Source organism: Pyrus communis, chromosome 16, assembly GCF_963583255.1.
Source record: "Pyrus communis chromosome 16, drPyrComm1.1, whole genome shotgun sequence".
NCBI classification, from domain to species: Eukaryota; Viridiplantae; Streptophyta; class Magnoliopsida; order Rosales; family Rosaceae; genus Pyrus; species Pyrus communis.
In genome coordinates, this window is record NC_084818.1 from 16,018,291 (window position 1) to 16,038,465 (window position 20,175).

The 20,175-nt window shown below is 37.4% G+C and overlaps 2 protein-coding genes across 2 annotated transcripts; both read right to left on the reverse strand.

The window, feature by feature from the left end:
- Window positions 1-1,693: 1,693 nt before the first annotated feature.
- On the reverse strand, window positions 1,694-3,880 carry LOC137721456 (linamarin synthase 2-like). Its single transcript, XM_068460552.1, has 2 exons — window positions 3,321-3,880; window positions 1,694-2,619 (listed from the first exon to the last, which is right to left on the reverse strand). The coding sequence occupies exons 1-2, from the start codon at window positions 3,832-3,834 to the stop codon at window positions 1,694-1,696; spliced, it is 1,440 nt and encodes a 479-aa protein (XP_068316653.1). The 5' UTR covers window positions 3,835-3,880.
- Window positions 3,881-5,573: 1,693 nt separating this feature from the next.
- On the reverse strand, window positions 5,574-7,863 carry LOC137721444 (linamarin synthase 2-like). The gene is made up of 2 exons (XM_068460537.1): window positions 7,308-7,863; window positions 5,574-6,652 (listed from the first exon to the last, which is right to left on the reverse strand). Exons 1-2 carry the CDS (start codon window positions 7,819-7,821, stop codon window positions 5,727-5,729), a joined length of 1,440 nt encoding a protein of 479 aa, XP_068316638.1. The 5' UTR covers window positions 7,822-7,863; the 3' UTR covers window positions 5,574-5,726.
- Window positions 7,864-20,175: the final 12,312 nt, after the last annotated feature.

The window sequence follows — 20,175 nt, forward strand, 5'->3', positions numbered from 1 at the left end:
TGGCACCATGCATCTCAAAGAAGAACTATTGAAAATGCTTTCTTTCTTGCTGCCATTTGTTCTTTTAGGAAGTCACAAGTACCCTAGGATGTCCAATAATATATATTAGGTCATAATGCCAGCAAGTCCACTCAGAACAAAAGCCGAAAAAAAAAAAAAAAAAAAAAATCATAAATTCAGTTGAAAAGAAAAAAAAAAACCACAGTTTCCCAAATAAAAAGGTAACAAAAAAAAAAAAAAAAACAAACAAAATGGAATGACCTTAATTTTCTTCTCTTACATATCAAATAAACAGTTACCTAAAGCAACAAAATCAAGTAACAAATGAAATTCAATCAATTAATGACAATATAATCCTTCTTGATTATCATCTTGAATCATATTTGATCAATTATACTTACATGAAATGGCATGAGTACCGGAATCTTACCTTTGGAAGTCTTCCACTCTCATTGCTTTCTACTATTATCTCCACCATTGTCATAGGTTAGAGGGAGGGAGAGAGATTGTGTGAGGAGTTGTAGCCGGATTATGAGGTAGGTTTTTCTATACGAGCGCTAGGGTTCCGCTTTCACAGCGTCAAGAAAAGTGGGCTTCTGGCATAAGGTAATTGGCTTGATATAATAAAAAATTGCAAGAGAGCCATTTAATGTAATGAGAGTGGAAGACTTCCAAAGGTAACATTCCAGTACTTATGCCATTTAAAATAAAGTATAATTAATCATATGTGATTCAAGATGATAATCAAGAATGAATATACTATTGTTAAGTGATTGAATTTCGTTTGTTACTTTAAATTTATTATTCTCAAGAGTGGTGTTCTTGGTTAGAATAATCTATCATCTTTGAAAATACTTAAAGATCACCAAAGACATCCGAGTACAAAAAAAAGTGATCTTTGGCTAAAATAGAGTGTGTGCTAAGAATCAAACTTTTTTATCTTTTATCCCCACCCCCTCTTCACACTGCATTTGTATGAGTCCTGACAAGAAAAACATTGAAATTAACTACGAAATATAAAAATAAAACTCCACTTAAGTTGACAACAGTTGAAACTGAGAAATCCCTCCCCTATAGGCCACTTGCTCACTTAGGATGTTTCTTTGTGCTCTTTGTTGTTGTCTACATCTAGTGCGCCTCACAAGACATATTGACTAGCGCACAACACACAACACATTTGGATGAGTCACTCACTTGAGCTCTACATATACCTCAATTATATGGATATGGGTCTTTCTAAACATAATGATTACAATTATACACCAATAAGAGGTATTGCCTTGGGTCCATTTATCGCCTTGTAGATCAACTTGAATTTTTGGTTGCATGCCTGAACTTGCGATTCATGCTTATGAAATTCCGGTGTCAACGCACACGCAAAGGACAAAATTGTCCAAGAAAATGAATAAATTTGAATGGAACCAAGCCAATGCATTTGAGGTTTCTGAGTGCATCACATACTGATAGACGAGAGAAATAGAGGGAAGCAAGAAGATATAAAATTAGAGACATAACAGAAGACAAGGATGAACTTTGACACGTGAAGTTGTTTATTTATAGTGAAGGGCTATAAAAACTAGAGAAATTGAGATCCAAATTACCAAACATAAACATTAAAAGGCAATACTAAATGAAAATAAGATAAATCCCTGGTAAATAAAAGCATATATGATAGTTCAGGACCCATAGCAAGTCATTCACCAAGTTGGACTGCCTCCTTAAGCAATCTCTCAAAATTATTGTATGATGATCCTCCAATATCAGTAGCTTCAACAGCTTTTTTCTTCCATTCCTTTGCCTTTTCCCTCATCTTCATCCCTCCTTCTCCTTCCAGCATTTCCTTAACAAGTGCTTCAATTTCATGGCGCTTCACATCAGGGCTCACCTCCATTCCAATCTCCCACGTTGTGCATGAGTAACGACAATTCGTTTGTTGCTCCGCAAAGAAAGGCCAACAAATTACTGGCACACCATGAGATATAGTTTCAATGGTAGAATTCCAACCACTGTGTGTTAGGAAAGCCCCAACAGATGGATGAGCCAACACTTGGTCCTGTGCACACCAACCTGTAATATAACCCCTATCCTTAATCTCCTCCAAAAATTCCTCGGGCAAAATTGGTGAGTCGCCTTTTACCACGTCAGCCCTAACTATCCATAAAAATGGGTGCTTGCTATTTGCCAGCCCCCATGCAAACTCAATTAAATGCTGGCCTGTCATCATCGTTACGCTGCCATAATTGACGTACACAACTGAATTGGGTTTCTTTTTATCAAGCCATTCCAAACATTTTGTGTCTTCTTTCCATAAGTTTGAGTTAAGTGACTTGCTTTCAGGGAAATGCCTGCCAAGCAAATTAAGGGGGCCGATGGTGTATATGTTGGGGAACATTGTCGATATTACCTTTAACACTTCGTGTTCGAATTCGTCAAATGTGTTGAAGATGATTGCAGAAGAGTTCAAACAGTTAAGTGATTCGGATCCCAAGTAATTAAACATTATGTCGTTGAGATCAGTAACTCTAATGAAACTTGGGATGTCCTTGAGCCGAACATTTTTCATACCTGGGATCCAATCAGTTGGTGTATCGAGTGTGCCATCATGCATGAAATTCTCATCTGAAATGCATGGAAGGTGAAGCATGTGTGATGATAGATAATTATGTTGACGGTTAGTTGATTAAAAAAAAAAAAAAATGAGATCGCAAAGTTTTATAGGTGATTGGTACAAAATCCCATAATTTAATCCGACAATCATTTCAACTCGGTCAGGACCGACTCTTACAAAGTTAAGATTGATTTTATTAAACCAAGTGATTAATCTTCCCCAATAACGTGGCAGAAAAGATTTCTGAATAAAATTAACGCATTGATGTACTATATTTGGCAACCTGTTTATTAGATTGGTCCGCTTCTATTAGTAGTGTGATGTGATGCTGGACTAGACCCAATCACACACTAGAAAACAGGACCAGAATCTATAAGCCCCATAATTAATAATAAATCAAAATGAACACAAGAATATAAAAGGTACACAGGAAAGAACAAAGTGTCAAGTCTGGGTTATCTTATCCTTTGGACATGCTGGATTGCAGAGAAGATAAGAGTGCTGGAGTGCAGAGAAGGTACGAGGGAACACTGAAAAGACTAAAGAATCATCTTCCTGGATAAACAAAGGAATATGCCCTTCCAAGGGAAGGATGTGGATGATTTAACTCAAGTGTGTCATGATAATTTATGTATACAAAAATGTTCATATACATAAATAAACTGATTAACGACAAAAGCGTAAAAAAAACAAATGGAAATTAAAGAAGTACCTTTGAACGGAATAATGCCACGTTTGACAAGTTCGCTGTATTGCAAGTACCCCATGAAGCCACAAGCAGAGGCCGTCCATAACGTAACCTCCGGAATGCCTAATTCTCTAGCAGCTTTGCTCCCGAAGGTCATGGTACCATCTGCAACTATGCAAGTAACTTGTGGCACTTGAGATGAGGAATTGATCTTAGTCACTAGCTCTTTAAACGGACCAAGACAAGTTTTCTTAATGGAGTCACATAAAGTTGGAACATCTTGGGTTCCATCCTTATCCGAAGGAGGCAACCCGTCCGGTATGGTCTCGAACACAAAGTCCGGTAGACCCTTAACGGAGTCGGGACCTTTTGACCGGATTAAACGGTTGTGGTTGAACTCGGTGTTGACAAAGGTTATGTGGAAGTCCCTTGAGTGAATAAACTTGGCCAATTGCATCATGGGGTTAACATGGCCTTGTGCTGGGTATGGGACAAAAACCGCATGCCCTTTTTTGGTTGCTCGTTCTAATGGACTCATCTTCTCTCTTTGGTCTTTACCGAAAACTCGGAAAGTGCTCAGCTTCGAGGTCTTACTCGTGTGGTGAAAGCTAACTTCAATCCTGTGCTATTTATAGAAAATCTGGGTCAACTTTTCTTTGGCACGTGAAACTGACTCTGGCTAATGCTTTTCACTTTATAGATAGTCTCATAAGCAATTCAGTTTTTTTTTATTTTTATTTTTTTTTAAATATACTTTTGAGATGAAAAATAATAAATAATACATTTTTCTCTACTTACACACCATTGGTCATAAATAAAAAAAAAAAGTAGGTAAAAATAACTCCCTTTTCAAAGTTTATAACAAGAAACTTTTGCCACACGTCTAATTTTTGTCACACCTTCTAATTATCCTAAAAGAGCCTAGTAGTCTATCATCATTTTTTTATTTTAAATCTTAGCAGACTCTATAGAACATAATTCACATTTAAGGGGGATTCGGGTCTCATCATCAGGTTTACAACTTGTCCAGGTGACATTTTCACAATGAGTATTTACACGTGTATTTACAGACCAATTGGACTAGAAAGTCAAAGTCAGCTCTATAAATGGTACATCATGTGTTATTATGTAAGTGGTGAGAAATTGTATTTTTTATGTTATTAATTTTTTTAAGACAAGAATCTCACCACTTGTATAAAAACACGCGATGTACCACTCTGTATTCCGGACACATTGAAATTTTCATCTATTCATCTCAACTTCTTTTCTTCCCTTTCGTAGAAGCTAAGATCTGGATCAGATCAATATTCTTACCACTACTCTCTAAGACGTATTACAGTATTGGTGTGGTCCTTTCCTCTTTTTTTTTTTTTTTTTTTTTATATCCAACAAATCACTGAATACAGCCAATGAAAAAAATCTAATCGATTGGTGTGTCCCTTTCCTTTTTTTTTTTTTTTATTTTTTTTTTATTTTAATATCCAACAAATTATTGAATACAGTCAATGAAAAATTGTAATTGACTTACGTGGTTCTCATTGAAGGGTAAACTACGAAAAGCATTAGTCAAATTATCCAACAAATTATCGTATTCCTACCAAGACTTTACATACCAAACTACGAAAAGAATGAGAGGTTGTTAGATTATCCTTAATTGATCCAGAATCCTCTGCGTATAGAATTGTTAATCTAATCGATTGGCGTTTCCTTTTCCTTTTTTTTTTTTTTTTTAATATCCAACAAGTTATTGAATACAATCAATGAAAAATTGTAATGGACTTACGTGGTTCTCATTGAAGGGTAAACTACGAAAAGCATTAGTCAAATTATCCAACAAATTATCATATTCCTACCAAGACTTTATGTACCAAACTACGAAAAGAATGAGAGGTTGTTAGATTATCCTTAATTGATCCAGAATCCTCTTCGTATAGAATTGTAATTTTCAATTATATTTAGGGTAGGATTCCTATTTTAAGAGGGATTAATATTACTTCATATATATTGTAATATTTTATACACATCAATACAAGAAGTCACAATTCTACATAATACCACTCATCTAGGTTTTCTATTTAGTTCATCTGCTTCTCCTTCTCTTTCTTCTCTCATCCACCATATTAGGCTTAGGGGTAATTGGGCCTTGTCTTGTCTTTTAGTGTTGGAAAAAAAATGGTGTAATTGCTATATTAAATCATATAAAAAAAAATAGTACATGCAATTATATATTAAAGTAATGCATACACATAAGTAACCATTGTTAAATGAAAACGACATAATGGATTAGAAAAAACTTAAAAATACGGTCTAGGCCAATGTTAAATACATTAAAAGGCAATACTAAATGAAAATAAGATAAATCCCTGGTAAATAAAAGAATATATGATAGTTCAGGAAAAGGGACCAAACGTGTTCCTGACCCATAGCAAGTCATTCACCAAGTTGGAGTGCCTCCTTAAGCAATCTCTCAAAATTATTGTATGATGATCCTCCAACATCAGTAGCTTCAACAGCTTTTTTCTTCCATTCCTTTGCCTTTTCCCTCATCTTCATCCCTCCTTCTCCTTCCAGCATTTCCTTAACAAGTGCTTCAATTTCATGGCGCTTCACATCAGGGCTCACCTCCATTCCAATCTCCCATGTTGTGCATGAGTACCGACAATTCGTTTGTTGCTCTGCAAAGAAAGGCCAGCAAATTACTGGCAAACCATGAGATATAGTTTCAATGGTAGAATTCCAACCACTGTGTGTTAGGAAAGCCCCAACAGATGGATGAGCCAACACTTGGTCCTGTGCACACCAACCTGTAATATAACCCCTATCCTTAATCTCCTCCAAAAATTCCTCGGGCAAAATTGGTGTGTCGCCCTTTACCACGTCAGCCCTAACTATCCATAAAAATGGGTGCTTGCTATTTGCCAGCCCCCATGCAAACTCAATCAAATGCTGGCCTGTCATCATCGTTACGCTGCCATAATTGACGTACACAACTGAATTGGGTTTCTTTTTATCAAGCCATTCCAAACATTTTGTGTCTTCTTTCCATAAGTTTGAGTTAAGTGACTTGCTTTCGGGGAAATGCCTGCCAAGCAAATTAAGGGGGCCGATGGTGTATATGTTGGGGAACATTGTCGATATTACCTTTAACACTTCGCGTTCGAATTCGTCAAATGTGTTGAAGATGATTGCAGAAGAGTTCAAACAGTTAAGTGATTCGGATCCCAAGTAATTAAACATTATGTCGTTGAGATCAGTAACTCTAATGAAACTTGGGATGTCCTTGAGCCGAACATTTTTCATACCTGGGATCCAATAAGTTGGTGTATCGAGTGTGCCATCATGCATGAAATTCTCATCTGAAATGCATGGAAGGTGAAGCATGTGTGATGATAGATAATTATGTTGACGGTTAGTTGATAAAAAAAAAAATATATGAGATCTCATAGTTTTATAGGTGATTGGTGCAAAATCCCATAATTTAATCCGACAATCATTTCAACGCATTGATTAATCTTCCCCAATAACGTGGCAGAAAAGATTTCTGAATAAAATTAACGCATTGATGTACTATATTTGGCAACCTGTTTATTAGACTGGTCCGCTTCTATTAGTAGTGTGATGTGATGCTGGACTAGACCCAATCACACACTAGAAAACAGGACCAGAATCTATAAGCCCCATAATTAATAATAAATCAAAATGAACACAAGAATATAAAAGGTACACAGGAAAGAACAAAGTGTCAAGTCTGGGTTATCTTATCCTTTGGACATGCTGGATTGCAAAGAAGATAAGAGTGCTGGAGTGCAGAGAAGGTACGAGGGAACACTGGAAAGACTAAAGAATCATCTTCCTGGATAAACAAAGGAATATGCCCTTGGAAGGGAAGGATGTGGATGATTTAACTCAAGTGTGTCATGATAATTTATGTAAACAAAAATGTTCATATACATAAATAAACTGATTAACGACAAAAGCGTAAAAAAAAACAAATGGAAATTAAAGAAGTACCTTTGAACGGAATAATGCCACGTTTGACAAGTTCGCTGTATTGCAAGTACCCCATGAAGCCACAAGCAGAGGCCGTCCATAACGTAACCTCCGGAATGCCTAATTCTCTAGCAGCTTTGCTCCCAAAGGTCATGATACCATCTGCAACTATGCAAGTAACTTGTGGCACTTGAGATGAGGAATTGATCTTAGTCACTAGCTCTTTAAACGGACCAAGACAAGTTTTCTTAATGGAGTCACATAAAGTTGGAACATCTTGGGTTCCATCCTTATCCGAAGGAGGCAACCCGTCCGGTATGGTCTCGAACACAAAGTCCGGTAGACCCTTAACGGAGTCGGGACCTTTTGACCGGATTAAACGGTTGTGGTTGAACTCGGTGTTGACAAAGGTTATGTGGAAGTCCCTTGAGTGAATAAACTTGGCCAATTGCATCATGGGGTTAACATGGCCTTGTGCTGGGTATGGGACAAAAACCGCATGCCCTTTTTTGGTTGCTCGTTCTAATGGACTCATCTTCTCTCTTTGGTCTTTACCGAAAACTCGGGAAGTGCTCACCTTCGAGGTCTTACTCGTGTGGTGAAAGCTAACTTCAATCCTGTGCTATTTATAGAAAATGTGGGTCAACTTTTCTTTGGCACGTGAAACTGACTTTGGCTAATGCTTTTCACTTTATAGATAGTCTCATAAGCAATTCAGATTTTTTATTTTTTTATTTTTTTTTAAATATAGTTTTGAGATGAAAAATAATAAATAATACATTTTTCTCCACTTACACATCATTGGTCATAAATAAAAAAAAAAAGTAGGTAAAAATAACTCCCTTTTCAAAGTTTATAACAAGAAACTTTTGCCAAACGTCTAATTTTTGTCACACCTTCTAATTATCCTAAAAGAGCCTAGTAGTCTATTATCATTTTTTTTTTAAATATTAGCAGACTCTTGAACATAATTCACATTTAAGTGGGATTCGGGTGTCATCATCAGGTTTACAACTTGTCCAGGTGACATTTTCATAATGACTATTTACACGTGTATTTACCAATCAATTGGACTAGAAAGTCAAAGTCAATTATATAGATGGTACATCATATGTTATTATGTATGTGGTGAGAAATTTTATTTTTTATGTTATTAATTTTTTTAAGACAAGAATCTCACTACTTGTATAAAAACACGTGGTATACCACTCCGTATTCCAGACACATTGAAATTTTCATCTATTCATCTCAACTTCTTTTCTTCCCTTTTGCGGAAGCTAAGATCTGGATCGGATCAATATTCATACCACTACTCTCTAAGACGTATTACATTATTGGTGTGGTCCTTTCCTCTTTTGTTTTTTTATACCCAACAAATCATTGAATACAGCCAATGAAAAAAATCTAATCGATTGGCGTGTTGACACACCCCGACCGAGATCGGAGCGTGCTGGCCGTCACATGAAGGTGACGTAACCATGTGCACGTGCGGAAGCTAATAAAACAGTAATATAAAAGTACGAATAATTTAAAAACTAGCATACAACGTCCTAGAACAAGTGCTAGCATAAGTGAGATACAAATTCAGAGCAAGACTATAGCAGTCCAAAAGAAAAGTTGCGACAAAAGTACACCCGAAGGTGACCCTACGCTGGTGAGTATCTGTCAGAAAAGCCGGAAGAACCCTCTGGGAGACCACCGACACTGTTAATCAACTAGAACCTGGAGGGGCGCAAAACAAAAGCGTGAGTGGGCAAAAACAAAGCTCTTTGAAAACCATTTAGCAAAATACATTCTAACCCCTCGCCGTAAAACCTGTATACTTCCCAGAAAATAATCATATATACGTACGTATAAAAATGCCAATCATGCTCAAGGGTATGCCAAACATGCTCAACAATGTGCCATGTCAAAGTCTCATAATGATATGCAAGTGCTCAGGTATAACTCATATCAATAGCATAACATCTGGCAGCCGGAGTCACCTAACGTGACCTGTACGGCTGCATATAGAGCTCAAATCTCAAAACTCAATAACTGAACCTGCCCACGAGTCGGAACCACCTAAAGTGGTCTGTACGACAGGCCTGGGTGTAACATATATATACGCTCTAGTGCTACGATCACGTGAAGGCTGTGCGAATAATCGCGGGTCACCTACGAGTCGGAACCACCTAAAGTGGTCTGTACGACAGGACTGTGCACCTAACTTGGATCCAAGCTGAGTGTGTGGTGCGGGAGGTGAACATCACGTGAAGGACTGTGCCCTACTCTGGGCGGGAGCACTAACACCGAGGGTGCAGATTATGAGCTCTCTAAGCATCTCAAACTACTACTGAATATAAACATGCATACCATTTACCTGGCACTTACCTGTGCGTCCACGACACCCAATACGCATATATAAATGTATGCCACTACTAATGCATGTGATGATGCATAAACAATAATAATAACGTGCATGGCATAAATCAAATACTCATTTTTAATCAATTTCTGGGAATATAATTGTATATAGGTATATACAAAAAACAAAGGCCCACTCACTGGTAAGTGGAAGGGTCGTAGCCCCCCTGCCTCGAGTGCGAACGCTCGTCCTCGGGGTATGTGTCACCTATATGCGAAATAACTATAAAAACGTTAACTTTAAAGCACATAACCAACTTCTCGTAATAACTTCTCATACATTGCTCAAAATGGACAAATGAATATACCAACGTGCTCTACACAACCTCAGGATCACAACCCTATTTTTAGAAAAAATTTCCTCCGCCGTACGCGCCCCCACGCGCTGGCCAAGGCACGGCCACACGCGCCGGCCACGCGCAGGCACGTGCGGCGCACACGGACGGCGTCAACTGACGTCGTGAGGAATATTCTGTTATCTCTAACGGATTCCGTCAACGGGGTCAGGAATATTCCGTCAGATTTGACGGAATATTCCGTCACCTTCTCCGGCGACGTCGCCGGCGCCGGAAAACTGGAAAAACTTCAAACTTCGTTTTCTCACTCGTTTCTCAACCATTTTCCATGATTCTTGAACCAAAATGAAGCTTAGGGCTATTAGAATCACGATATACTACTTTTAAAGGCTAAAAACTACGCGATCATACCTGTCTTCAAACTCAAAAACCGGCCAACTTCGAAACCCACGATTCCGACGTCCAATTTCGTCCAACGAGCTACTCCGATGTTCCCTAGGACCTTACTAAGACACCTATAAGCTTCAAAATCCCAAAAACGAGCTAGATCAATGTTTGCATGAACAGTGCACAAATCGGAGTTTGTGAAATCGACGTGAAAACGTCGGAGTTCTCACCTGAAAATGGTATGGCTGTGTTCTCCTCGACCTCACGAGCTCAATTGTGTCCTTGGTTTCCTCGATCTGTGAACGTTCGAGTGAGTGTGTGCTTGTCCGTACGTTTTAAGGTGAACGGGAAGGGAGAGGGAGATGAGAGACAGAGACAGAGAAAGGGCAGAGAGAGACAGTGAGTGTGAATGTGTGTGTGTGTGGCCCAGCACATGCCACAACACACAAAACAACCAATAATGTCAAAGAAACGAACTAGGGATAAAGTTGACACTTCACACGTGCGTTTCGATATTTCCGGGACGGGATGTCACACGTGTCCCTTTCCTTTTTGTTTTTTTGTTTTTTTGTTTTTTTTAATATCCAACAAATTATTGAATACAGTCAACGAAAATTTCTAATTGGCTTATGTGGTCATTGAAGGGTAAACTACAAAAAGAATTAGTCAAATTATCCAACAAATTGTCGTATTCCTACTAAGACTTGACGTATCAAACTACAAAAAGAATGAGAGGTTGTTAGATTATCCTTAATTGATCCAGAATCCTCTTAGTATGGAATTGTAATTTTCAATTATATTTAGGGTAGGATTCCTATTTTAAGAGGGATTAATATTACTTCATATATATTGTAATATTTTATACACATCAATACAAGAAGTCATAATTCTACATAATACCACTCATGTAGGTTTTCTATTTAGTTCATCTGCTTCTCCTTCTCTTTCTTCTCTCATCCACCATATTAGGCTTAGGGGTAATTGGGCCTTGTCTTGTCTTTTAGTGTTGGAAAAAAAGGTGTAATTGCTATATTAAATCATATATAAAAAAAAAAAAAATAGTACATGCAATTATATATCAAAGTAATGCATACTCATAAGTAACCATTGTTAAATGAAAATGACATAATAGATTAGAAAAAACCTAAAAATACGGTCTAGGCCAATGTTAGGCATTCTGTCCTTGAGACAAGTTTACATCCACTACAGTGCTCATGGTTGACCGGCAGTTGTCTTCCAGAATACAACGACAACATCCATGTAATAGTAGCACTCCAAATCACAAGACTCCAATGAATCACGATTGTGTTGAAAACTCTCTCATATAGACTCAATGAGACTCTCTAATGTTTAGTGCACTCTTTCTACTGTTATCTCTGCGATTGTCGGAGCACAACCGGAGAGAGAGACTGTGTGAGGGGTTGTAGTCAGGTTCTGAGGTATGGTTTTTCTATATGAGTGCTAGGGTTCCGTTTTTGCTGCGTTGAGAAAATTGGGCTTAGGGAACAGAGTAATTGGCCTGATACAATAAAACTGCAAGAGAGCCATTTAATGTAATGAGAGTGGAAGACTTCCAAAGGTAAGATTCCAGTACTAATGCCATTTAATGTAAAGTATAATTGATCAGATATGATTCAAGATGATAATGAAGAATTATTATATTATTGTTAATTGATTAAATTTCGTTTGTTACTTACAGTGGTGGTTCGAATATTCTATTATACAAATTAACCCCCATAAGATATCCCGAGTTCATAAACCCCATTTGTTAGTCATCTTATCTAATTCATTGATCTCCAGCCCACATTGACAATTTATCTCGCTGATATCCTATTCTAATGTGCAAACCGGGCTTGCCTGGGACCTAGTTCACAATTAATAGATTCAACTACACAAAAGATCCCTTCTAATTACCTTCATTTCCAGACCAATCTCAACACTAAATAATGTGTCACATGAATGATGCACAAATAATGTCATTCATCTTTCACATATATCATAGTATGTTCTCAACAAATAACATTTCAGCAATAATTCCATAACCAATAACAAGTAAACACTCAACTAAAGCAATTAGCCAAATAATATCCAACCACATTAATCAATTAAAAAAATCAAGAATATTATAACACTTCACGAAATTTAATAAAATCAATTTCCCTAAAGGTCTGCCGTATTTCCCCTACCTGAATTTCAAAGCTAAACTGAAAATCTACATCACTACCGAAATAACTAAACTCTACGTACTTGAACAAGCTCATTGATCACGTCTAAATACTATGTATTTCTTCCACTCTTATCTTTTCTAATCTCTCTTACTATATATAAATATATAAAAATATAGACATAAATATTTATACACACACACACACATTTTTTTGCATGGTTTCCTAAATTGCACAACCGATTCTTTTCCTAGGGATCCTAGAAATCTCGTGATCGTGACCATTCATTGTACATCGTGCAGTCAATTTTTATTAGGTACTATTTATATTTAATTTTAAATTTTAAAATTTAAAATAATTTCTAACTGCACAATGTACGATTAACGATTATGATCACGATATCCTTATAAAAAGGATCTGGCGAAGATCATTTCCGGATTAACTTGACAACTATTCAGAATGGGATAAAGAAAACAGATGGAACACTTATGGAATTGACGCATGGCTATGTAGTATTATGGTTCGACACTTGGTATACATGTGTCATCATAATACGAATGCTGGAGGCTTATCACAATGTTTGCAGGAGGTGTAAAGAAATTGGCCATTCAAACTTGTAAATATCCATACGTGTAAAAAGAGGCACAAATCAAATTGGCCACTCAAACTTTCAGCAAGATAAAAAAATCAACCTATCCAATCAAAAACCCCTTCTGGAGTGGACGGAAATGAATAAGAAATACTAAGTCGTCCCATATAAACCTAGAACTTTGGTTCTTGCCAAAATTTGTGAGACTTTATAATAAGTATACGTGTAAGGAAAGGCCACCTCCTACTTATATTTGTTTAGCAATTTGGCTACCTTATCTAGTCACTTTCCACCTAGTATACTACTAACATGACAAATGTCTTTGGACTGGCATGTTGGCTAATCCCACGTGGAAAACTTAGCCACTCAGTTGCTGCCATGTGTCATCAATTCATGGGTCCAGCTATAAATTCTAAATTCATATGAACTCTGAAATGTATTTTAAAAATGTCACCAGCTCATAATAATTCCTACTATCTTCATAAAATGACCTTTTCAATAAATAGTTTCCAAATAATTCTCTTCTTTAGTAATAAATTATCGGGGCCTCACAAGTACAAAGTACAAACCCAAAAAGAACAAAAAAAAAAAAAAAAAAAAAACCATAAAATCAGTTGAAACAAAAGACAATAATTTGCAAAGGCTACTGAGATAGCAACTTGAGTATGCTTTCTTGAAAATATACGTTGGCACAATTATAATAAGTTTTCAATTCTTTCCAAATTATATAATAAATTTAATTATTTTTATAAGATATATAATAAATTTACTTTAATCTACATAGACATGTGCCTAGGCGTTAAACCTTAGTCCGACGTTCGATTAGTACCTAACGTCTTTTAGAACCTTGCCATGATCCATTATAAAATTTTGCACTTAGAAAGTGGAATATAGCTGACAAGGTATTTGGTGTACAATAAGAGAGGCCAGAGGGCAAGGTATTTTGCTATTGTTGTATCATTGGCAAAGACCATATATAATGACGTTGTACAATGCTAAGGTGTTGTTTATGCAAATCGAGTAACTTTTATGTAGAATCGTAATATACTCGCTGCTCCAGATACCGTAATTAACCTTTTGTTAAGGTGAAGATACAACCACCATCACCATCAGAGAAGAATGCGAACTAAATTAAGCATTCACCATCACTTTTTGAAGAAGGCTTGCTCAATGCAATGTTCTATTAAGGTAAACAAATATATTATTAAAAGAAACGAAGGCAAAATTTTCACAGCTCACTGTCCAAATATAGCGCAAACTCAGGCCAGGCCAAAGCATACTTCTGTATAGGGTTGACAGTAATATGCTATGCGGCCATATGCTGCAGGACCCGAGGAATACATTTGTGTGATGTTGCATTAGGCATGAGGTTGAGGAAGGCAGACAAAATGGGCAGCCTTGCTCCGAAATGACTGAGTCCTACCTACCCATCTCTTCCTTTGACCTCTCAACCATCGTCGCTATCAATCATCCCACGGACTCCTTTGATTTTCCCAATTTCTTGTTTTTCTTTTTCGGCCAGTTGGTCAAAGTGTCGATCAAAAAAGAAGGAAAGCTTCGAGCTTTATCAAACAGAGAAATGGGTTTTTTTAGAGGAGGGAGGATCCCGGAAATTTTTAAATCACATTCGTTCATTGTACATCGTGCAGTCAGAAATCATTATAATTTTTTTTTATTTAAAATTGAATATAAGCGGTATCTGATGAACACTGACCACATAATGTACGATGAATATATATGATTGGAGGATTCTTGGGATCCTCACAAAAAGGATCCGGAGAGGATCCTCTCTCTTTTTAGAGATGGGAAGAAGAAAGAGCGATGTCCAAGCAATAAAAAAAAATGTAGGAGGTCACGGGTTTAATGCTCCGAGCTGATGAGTTTGTTTGATTGTTGCTTGATTGTGGCTATAAAAGAGATGGATAACTGTGACTTTTCATCAATTGTCTTACTTAAAAATAAATAAATAAATAAATAAATAAAAAATAATATATATATATATATATATATATATATATATATATATATAATAGTTTGGAATAACAAGAAGGAATTCATGTCCCAATGGATAAAGGCGAATTTCAACGACAGTCATGCGTTTGGGCTCAATCCCCGAAGGAGTCGATTCTCTTCGTTTTATTTTTCATGTTTTTGGAAGAGGATCCTCTCCGGATTTACTTTGTGGGAATCTTAGGGATCCTCACATCCTAACCGTTCGTCTTACATCGTGCGGCCAGTTTTCATCGGATACTATTTGTGTTTAACTTTAAATAATAAAAAATCAAATAATTTTTTACCGTATGATGCATAATGAATGACTAAGATGTGAGGATTCATAGGATCCCCACAATTTGGATCTGGATGGGAACCAAATCCCATGTTTTTATGCTTTCCTTACATACGCGGCGTTTCGTTGATTTGAAACATCATCAGATTTTATGGGCCCACCGCGCATGTGGCAGACAACTATTTGCCACCGCGCATGTGGCAAACATCATCTAACCTCTTTTTACATCCAACTTAAATTCTAAATGTGAATTGTCTATTTTATCTTAATGTATAATTACCATCAAGTACAAGATGAAATTAAGAATAAAACTAAAATTTATCAATAAATCCATACTCAATAATTAAGTTCTACCATCACACAATCTTTATCCTACATTCATTTTGACTAAATTCCTAAGAGCTACCATAAAACCCTATGATCACCTAATAATCAAATCCGGTTGCTTTTCGTTTCCTCTGTAGCTTCATGTTAACTCGATCAGTAAGAGCAATAATTACAAGCAATATCACCACGAAAAACAAAAGAGTCAGAAAGCTTTCAACAAATTGATGCTGTTGATCAATTCATCTATTAGAAACTCGACCAAAAGACAAAGCCATTTTTGCGTGCTTACTCTTGTAATCACTCCATGTGCCATGTGCAAACAATCGAAGCACATCGAGGTAGACATAGTTTTCAATTCCTTCAAGCTGCACATATTCCACGGTAAAAAAAACAAATGCATATTGTTGAGCAAAAATTGTACATAATATATAAACAAATAATTCACTCGACACAATTTCACCTTCGTTCATTTTTTCTGAAGAGGGTTTTATTAATTTGAGTTCAACCTACTCTAGGCCATGTGTCTATTAAATACAACCCTTCTCTTGGGAAAGGAATACCCTTTGATTCTAATATGAATAAATCGTAACTTGGGGATTTGAGCGTTTATTTGATTTTGTGACTGCATCTAGGTAGAGCCTTAGATTGCCTACGTACCCTTGTTGAGGGATTAAGTCACTCGTAGTTTCTTGGTATTTGGTACTTGTTTGAATTTGATGCCTTGTGCAGTTTTAGCTTGTGCAAGCGAGAACTTTGAGCCATTTGAGTGTTTGATGCCTTGTGCAGTTTTGGCTCGTGCAGGCAATGACTTTGTGCCATTGGATCATTTGGTGCCTTATGCAGTTTTATTTCATACAGGCGAGAACTTTGAGCTATTGAAACAGTATGCAGCTTCATGCCATTTAAGTCTTGCTACGACCCCTCGAAGGCCACGTGATTGACTAAGGCTATGGCAGTAGGCATTGAATGCCTCTTTTTGTTGCCGACTTGCTCCAATAAATTCACGTGCCTAGCAGAACCAATTTGCTTTCGGTGCCCTGCAGAGGCAAAGAAAATAAGGAAAGGCTTTGAATCATAGAGAGAGAACAAGGCAACACGTGATGCATGATCAGGACTTGCCATCCTTTCACCATTTTTTTGATAATATTTTGCCTCTTCTTCTAGGGAATCGCATGCCTTGGTTTACCAACTTTGTTTGCACTCCATCACGTGTTGTTTACTTTCACTTCTTTTCTTCCTTTTTATTTTATGTTTGAAATCCAACAGACTTTTTCTGGAGCACTTTTCTTCCTTGAGAGTTTTCAACTCGTTTTTTTTCCTTTTCCTTTGCAGCTTCTTTCTCCTGACAAATTTGTACAGGATCGTGCTTGGAATAAAAAAAAAAATATATTTCCTCTGATTCCTTCACCGGATTTATCCCACAAGGCTTCTGTTCAAAGCAGCCTTTTTTTTATTTATTTTTTATTTATTTTTTTTTATATTCTTCTTTTGAACTTTCAACCTACTTAACATGGGACTTTAAACCCATTTGTCCCGAGCTTATCTCCAACCTTGTCAGCAAGCTTTTTTTCTTCCCTTCTTTCAAGACTTGAACTTTCCTAGTCTCGAATAATACTGCACGGTCGTCAGGTATGGCTGCAGGAACTTCACGGAGAGCTTTTTGAGCTTCTGCAATCTGTTTTAAAGTGCAACTTTAGAGCCACTTCCGCTGCATCCTTGGACCTGGGGACTATTCTCTTTTCTCAAATTCTCGGCTTTCTTGCCTTCGGATGTCTTCCACATTTTCTGAAGGCTTTGGGTTATTCTCGCCACTGTCAGTGGGATGGGAATGGCTCGCAGCGATTGGTGTTGCATTTTTTTTGGCCTTCTTTCACTTCTTCACACTGACCATCGCTGCCATCTTCTTGTTCGAGCGTCCGTCAAATTTGTTGATGTTCTGGACCCGTGTGCCCAATTGCATCACCTAGTTCATCACCTTCGGATCACAGATTGCACTGGGCTTCTTTCGGAGGACTGACGGAGACGACGGTTGAAGAGCGGTGGTGTTGCGGTTTGGTTTCTGCAGTGTAGTGATCACTTAGACTTGGTTGGAACTTCACGGGGTGGTTTAGACCACCCCAAAGAAATTCATGGGATTGACGGCAGCGGCGGGGAGAAAGAACTTGAGTCTTCCACTTCGAATCTTCTTTATCCAGGCGATGCCGCAACTTTTGTGCCTAGAACGGCATCATTTCTTTCTTCTATGCGAGCTTTTGTGCCTAGAACGGCATCATCTTTTGTGCCTAGAGCGGTACGAGCTTTTGTGCCTTCTTTCTTTATGCAGCGGCGTCTTTGGCTTCATCCTTTTGTTCTTTTGCTTCGTGCTCTGCTGCGTGCTTTGCTCAGCAACTATTTCAACTCCACACTCTTTGACGGACGTGTGGCAGCCACTGCGGTTGTTGTTCTCTTCCTCCATTGACGCGACTTCCTTGGGTTTCTTCTAGTTTTATGCGACACGGCATTACTAAACCCATCTCCTTCAAGCTGCATGGGTTTCTTCTGGCTTTATGCGACACGGCATTACCAAACCCATCTCCTTTAAGCCGCATAATGCACGGACTTCATCTGAGAAACCACCGGAGATGACGGTTGGAGACGTGGCACGACTGCTACTTCCGTTTGGGTTTTTGTCTAACGTCGGCGGTTGCTAGCATATAAGTTCTTGTTGCTGCCCAAAGTTTTTAAAGACAACGTTTGCCTGCAAAATAATTTTACTGGGGAGAAAATGAAGAGAAAAGAAACATAGTTTTGTACCTTCTGATTGTTGCTTGCAGTTTGCTTTCCTTTCTTGAAAGGCCTGGTTCGGAATCGCCGGTAATGGAATTACTTCGTCTTCTCTTCCGGCAGTACTTCGTTGCTTCTTTCTTCTCTCAATTTCTGCAGCGTACCTCCTCCTATATTTTCTGTCCCTTCTTACTGTGACTGATGCCTATTTATAGGCATCATAGGAAGTCTCTGGAGATTTTACGCGGGGAAGATAGAGGCCATATCTTTCGCCATTTTCTCTTAACCTCTCCCACTAACTGTGTAACTTTCCACGTCTTGCAGAGAATAGGGAACTCCTGTGTTGCACGTTTCTTCCCCCTTTTGTAGGAAGAAATTCATATTTTATTTTCTATTTATTTATTTATGGATGTTGATTTGTATGTAAGGCCCATCCTCATCTTTTGGGCTGGATTATATTTTGTTTTGCCTTGTAGTTTGGGCCCAATTTCCATGCACTCTATTTTTTATTTGTTATATATTTTTGTTGTTCAACACATATGAAACAAGACCCAGTAACAATCAACAATTTTATTTTGTCTTTGGCTGCAACAAAATTCTGATTATACATCTTTTGCTCAAACCCAGAAACTACACCACCAAAATATACCCAGAAAAATGAAACTTCCACAATAAATAAATAGAAACATGGGAACCTGAAGAACATTAGGGACATCGATAATTTCCGAAAAGGCAAAAAGGGCAGGGTGGGAGGTGACTTTTGCGACGAGGGGGCCGACGGCGGAGCCATCGACTGATGAGGCTTGCTTCACGAAGCGATCAATGACCTCCTCTTGCTTTTGCTTTCTAAAAGGTGTAAAGATGAATTTTTATATATTGAATTGAGTTTGTGAGGATAGTTTAGATAGTAAATTTGGGTTTAAAAAGAGATTGATGTTACACAGATCATATTTTTATTTTTTACACAGATCATATTTTTATTTTTTAAATTATTAAAAAGAAGGAATTTCGATTCCATCTGGATCCTCACATTCCATCCGGTCATCGTATATCATGTAGCCGATAGATATTTCTACTGGAAGCTCTTGTGGCACATTAAACTGCTCAAAAAACTGCCTAAGATGCTCTTTCAAACTTTGAGTGTAGAACTCTGAATGGGGATTGTTCCAGTTCCATTTTGAATTGTTTCTCATATTTATATACTCCTGGACATAATCTGGAAAATATTTCCTCTCAGGATAATGCAAAATATCATGGGTCTTTGAATTGCAAAGAGCACAAACTGTAGGCTTAAATCCATAATAACCCGTTTCTGCTAATGAAACCCAAAGAGGTGGTCCACCATGTGTCAGATTGAATTCAGGGGGAATTGTAAATTCCATTGTTGCACTACTCAAAAAGAAACAAATTGTAACCTACAAAAACAAAATCAGCAATTAAATAAAAAGATATATACAACAATAATTAACTAAGAGTTGATAAACACAAATTATTTAAAACAGTCCCCGGTAACGGTGCCAGTTTCTTGATAGATATTTTTACCACCTGCAAAAGTAGGGATAAAAACACTAAAATGCTTGCAAGAGTACAAGATAATTGTAGTATAGCAGCTCAAGTAAGGTCGTTCTCTACGGGGATTGAATGAATAATTTGTATCAAATCAAACTTA